Below are 5,751 nucleotides of genomic sequence, written 5' to 3'. Positions count from 1 at the left end.
TAAATAGCGCAATGTATGCCTTTAAATTCGCGTGCATCGACCGTTCGGAGAAACTGCAAGCACAATTGTCCACAGATGCTTTGATTATAAGTTTGATAGGATGTGTGATTATATTCTATTTTTGTCACATTTAAATATCGCACCAATTCATTCGGCGGTCGAAGATTGCCAAAACTGTCAAAATATATAGCACAATTCCCCCTCTTTGCATACGCTACCCAGTGAGTACCCGAGCCTTTAGCGTTATCCAAATTTATGATCCCGCTCTCGTTTCGATATATACCACCGATCGGTAATGAGTTACGCATAAAAACACCTCTAAAATATGGAATGTGCATACGTTTTGCTAGTTGCAGCAATTGTACATTGGTAGTTACGCCCTCTGGCATTTTTAGCGTCTCTTTGACGTTTTTTTTTTCTTCTTTTTCATTGAGACTCCTCGTCCGTATTTGTATGGTGCGAGATACAATCCGCGACCTTCCATGGCACGATTGTGACGTAGCATCTCTTGAAACTGACGTTGTGTAGCTTTTCCATCGTTCACCATCTTTGCTACACCAGCCGCTCCACCAATCAGAGATCCGAGAGCGCCCAACACTGGTAGAATCGGTAATACACCCCCGCGTTTCGCTACCGGAAGTATTCGTTTTTTCACCATCTTTTTCATCGTTTTCGTCTTTAGACCCATACCGAACTTCGTTTTGGTTTTCATCGCTATCCAGACAGCTGTGGCTGCGGCTCTCTCACCGAGAGACGAATCTTTCGCAGTGATGCGAGTTTGCGCCTTTTTGGCGAGTATCCTATCCGCCGCGTGTCTTTCGGCAAGATCGTTACTCCGAAAGTACGCTATATCGTGTTCACGACACGCTGCGTCCAATGGGTTGATACCTCGATCACCTCTAGCCAATCGTTCTTCTAGCCGCGTGCCCGGACCGCAAAACTGGTATCCAGGAATATGTAATTCGATAGGAAGCGCGTTTATTGCACGATTTAATAGACCTCTGCTTATTTGCGTTGACATTCACGACAATCTTTTATCATTGGCGCTGGACCGTCAATGTGCGTTTGTTGCCACGGTTGATTGTAATGTTCGAAACAGCGACGATAGGTCTGAACCTCCGAATCCGCCTTTATGTATTCCGGAAGTTTGTTCCACACGTAGTGGACGTGATTGCCACACATTCGCAATAAAACTGCTTTAGATACAAACTGTAGCTGTTCGGCACTCAAATCGAGAATATCGTAAGGACTTGATAGCAGGACAAACATTTTTTCGTTACTGAACACTTTGTAGTTCCGCGCAGCTATAAATAGACAGGCGTGCGATCCGAATCGGAAGTGGGAAAATGAAATTCGTGCGACAACCTTTCGCGATACGCGTGACAAATTACGACGTCAGATTACGCTCGATAGGTGACAATGCGGAGATGCGTAGACACGGTACGATGCTGCCGAATACTATACGCGCAATCGTTTGCGGCCCCTCGAATTGCGGTAAAACTAACGTGTTGATTAGTTTGATAGAAAGCCCGCACGGCGTCCGCTTTGAAAATGTGTACGTGTATTCAAAGTCACTGCAACAGCCAAAATATCAATATTTGGAGAATTTGTTAACGTCGATCGATGAAATCGGCTATTTTACATTCTCCAATAACAGTGACGTCATTCCACCGAGCGAAGCACGTCCAAACTTGATTTTCGTTTTCGATGACGTGGCGTGCGACAAACAAAATACGATAAGAGAATATTTCTCAATGGGACGCCATTCGAACGTCGACTGCTTCTATCTCTGCCAGACATACGCGAGAATACCGAAACATCTTTTACGCGACAATGCGAACCTGCTACTCTTGTTTAAACAGGATGGCACCAACTTGAAACACGTGTACAACGATCACGTGAATACCGACATGTCATACGAGGATTTCAGTAAGTTATGTCGTACTTGTTGGCAGCAAAAGTATGGATTTCTCGTGATAGACAAGGATAGCTTGCTTACAAACGGGCGATACAGAAACGGATTTAACGTGTTTGCGATACCACAAAATGATTAGTCGTTGCCTACATTCTGTCGTGAGGGGTGAAACGCGAGCGTTCAACACTCTCTATCGATATGGCTGGGAGCGATAATATTCGCGAGCGTGAAAAGATGGCGAAGGAGATTGCGAAAACGAGCGAATCGATCCGCAAGAAACATCGCGCTTTGAAGACCGGTAACATCGATGACGATATCGCGGTCAAGACCCATTTTAAACCTATTATCGAGCCGTTGCAAAAGATTGTCGACAACTCGTTCGCGGTGAAAAATAAGTCGGAGAGTAGCGCAAAGATTAAAATCAAGCGATACAAGGAGGATGAGAAGGAAGAGGCTAAAGATGAGGAGGTAGAGAAAGAGGAAGAGGAAGATGCGACACCGAAAAAAAGGAAACGATCGGACGTTTTACTGTATGAACCGTCGATAGCCTCTACGCCGTTAACCGCACCAACAAGCGTAAACGAAGATGTTTTCGAAACCTCGGGCAACATGCTCGAATCATCGTTTGTTTGAAACAAGTTACAAACGCCGGAAGTTCAAGAAACGTTGCGGGAGTACTTTGGGCCACTTGGGCAAAAGTACATAGGCGCTTTGTTTAGTGGCGACAAAAATCACGAGATTGATCATGTGTATGGAGTCTATTTTGACAGAAAGAATGAACTGCGACTCGGCAACAAACAATTCAACATCAACAAAGATGACTCTATTATCATAGACGACGTGCGGTACATTGGAACGCCAGGATTGTACGAGTTGATCTTCAAGAGAATTCCCGATGACGAACTTTACACGAGGGGGGACGATTTGGAAAAATACAAGAGCATATTATTGGTGACGAACGCGCATAGACGCGATTATGATGCGCAGGGCCATTTGAAGGGTAACAGGGGGTACAAGTACAAACATATAATTGCACCGTTGATGTCGCTCGAATCGAAAAATACAAAATTTGGAGGGGAGATATCTATGCCTCGCGCTATGACGCTAACCAACAATATGATTGATTACGTGCACTGGGACGATCCCAACGAACTAGTGGATCGGCTACGATTGCTCAACGCTTCGCGCCAAGCTGGTCACAACGCTCACGACAACGAGATCCAGTCGATCATCGAGGAACTTCGTGAAGCAGGAATTATTATAAATTAAATGGTGTCTCGACAAAACTAATCAGTCGATCAGCGTTGCGTGACACTTTACAAAGCATCAGAAAAAATGCCTATCAACAAATTTGGATTATTCGATCCAAGAAATGATGCAACCGGCACAAACGGTTCTTGGGATAGATTGGTAAAAAGTTATGTGCACGAAAACGCTTTGTGTCGCGTCGTTACAGACTTCGATGCAAGGTCACGTAAGATTTGCCGTGTAGCGCAACCAGAGGCTGACACCGATGCCGTCAACAAACTGTACGTGGAGTCCTGCGTTAAAAGATTAATGAATCAACAGAAAGAATCAGACGAGAAGCTGATTTCGCTTGAGAAGGACGTGCGAGCAATACAGATTGTGCTAAACGAACTTCAACGCCCGGCTAACGCTAACTCAGAAACAGCTATCAAACCTAAATGAGCATCAGTGAACGGGTTAGGAGCGGCTATCAAACGGTTATCGAACAGCTACGAAGGATTATAGAACGGCTGCGAACAATTATCGAACAGCTACGAAGAATTATCGAACTGCTATCTAAACTACAATGAGTGGCAGTGGCAGTGAACGACCTAGCAGCAGCTGCAACAGCTTCGAACGAGGCTATCAGCATCTCAAGCAGGGCTGCGAACGAGGCTACGAACACGTTCTTAACGGCTACACTCAAGGTTACAAACAACTCAAGAACTCCTACGATCGGTCAAAAGACGTCTGTGAACGAGGCTACGAACGGGTCAGAAGCGGCTACGAACGAGTCAAAAACGACTGTGAAAAAGGCTGCGAACGGGTCAAGAACGATTTTCGAATGGGTGAAGGACGGCGATGAACAGGTCAGAACAGGTCAAGAACAGGTCAGAACAGGTCAAGAACAGGTCAAGAACAGGTCAGAACAGGTCAAGAACAGGTCAAAAACAGGTCAGAACAGGTCAGAACAGGCCAAGAACAGGTCAAGAACAGGTTAAAAACAGGTCAGAACAGGTCAAGAACAGGTCAAGAAGGCTATTAAAGGCGATAAACGAAAATGAGTGAAAAAAATGTGAACAACAAACGGACATCGAGAAAAACTGACAAAGCAAAGAATCAACATAGTTTGGAGAGACGACAGTTGGTGAACGAACTGCATGCGCCAGCGAGAAAAAATTTTCCCCGAAGACACGTCATAGTGCGGGGATACGATGATCTGTGGCAAGCCGACATCGTCGAGATGCGTCCGTATTCTCGTTTCAACAAAGGTTACCACTACATACTCACCGTCATCGATGTGTTGAGCAAGTATGCATGGGCTGCACCACTCAAGAGTAAAGGTGGAAGGGAGACGGCTGATGCAATCGCCAAAATAATTCGAGATAGCAAGAGATGCCCGAAAAACATACAAACTGATAACGGGAAGGAATTTTACAATACCGATGTGCAACGGCTTATACGGAAACATAACATTAATCACTATTCCACATATTCGGTATTGAAGGCGTCTGTCGTCGAGCAATTCAATCGCACGCTGAAGAACGACATGTGGAAGATGTTTACGCTGAACGGAACTTACAAGTGGATCGACGCGCTATCCCGACTCGTTGCAGAATATAACGCGCGAAAACATCGCACTATCAATATGAGACCTATCGATGTTACTCCCACGATCGCTGATAGACTTTTAAATACTGTATACAACAGTATAAAAATTGCTGCTCTTGCAAAGTTTAAAGTAGGTGACCTGGTACGCGTTAGCAAATACAAAAAACTTTTCGAAAAGGGTTACACACCAAATTGGACAACCGAGGTGTTTAAGATTGTTAAAGTGCAACATACTAATCCCGTAACATATCTACTCGAGGATTATCGCAAAAAATCTATCGCTGGAGCATTTTACGAGCACGAGTTGCATCGCGCGAATTATCCAGATGTGTATCTCGTGGAGAAAATACTGCGCAGGAGGGGTGACGAGGTTTACATGAAATGGTTGGGATTTGATAGCTCGCACAATTCTTGGGTACATAAGGATCATGTAATTTAATTTTATAAGAAATACAATGTATTCAATATAAAAAATATATGAAATATTTGAAATATACAAAATCTTTATTAATAGATCCTTTCCAATAGTCATTACAATATATAAAATATGAAATATACATACAAGAAAAAAAAAATCACACACACACACACACACACACACACACACACACACATTATATTTTATAAAGATATCTTATAATGTCCCCACGGTAACGTATCAATAGTTGTAGGTACGATATACCGCTTGTCGTCGTATGGACTTAGAGCAATTTTTGTTTCGCGAATGGTGTATACCTTGTGTAATTTTGATCTTATACACGATTGACTACGCGTTAATTCAATCTCTTCGTTCAAACACCGCGTGTAATCGTCAAACGTTATCGTTCTCGCAACAACGTTACTCTTGACGCCTTTTACCTTTTTCGTATCCTTTTTACCATCCACGCGCAACGCATACATTTTTGCTCTAAGCCCGACAAATTCAATCATTATGGTACCGTTGTTTTCATCCTTCATTAGACCCGGTACCTTTTTATTCACGAGCGGTATACCGTACG

The 5,751-nt window shown here is 43.7% G+C and overlaps 1 protein-coding gene across 1 annotated transcript; it reads left to right on the top strand.

Moving 5' to 3' along the window:
- Positions 1-2,554: 2,554 nt before the first annotated feature.
- On the top strand, positions 2,555-3,220 carry LOC140675883 (uncharacterized; the record flags this gene model as incomplete). Its single annotated transcript, XM_072910510.1, has 1 exon — positions 2,555-3,220. A coding segment is annotated over one exon (630 nt), but the record flags the coding sequence as incomplete, so codon positions are not given.
- Positions 3,221-5,751: the final 2,531 nt, after the last annotated feature.

Source organism: Anoplolepis gracilipes, unplaced genomic scaffold, assembly GCF_047496725.1.
Source record: "Anoplolepis gracilipes unplaced genomic scaffold, ASM4749672v1 Contig28, whole genome shotgun sequence".
Taxonomy (NCBI): Eukaryota; Metazoa; Arthropoda; class Insecta; order Hymenoptera; family Formicidae; genus Anoplolepis; species Anoplolepis gracilipes.
This window is presented reverse-complemented; position numbering and strand designations above follow the sequence as displayed.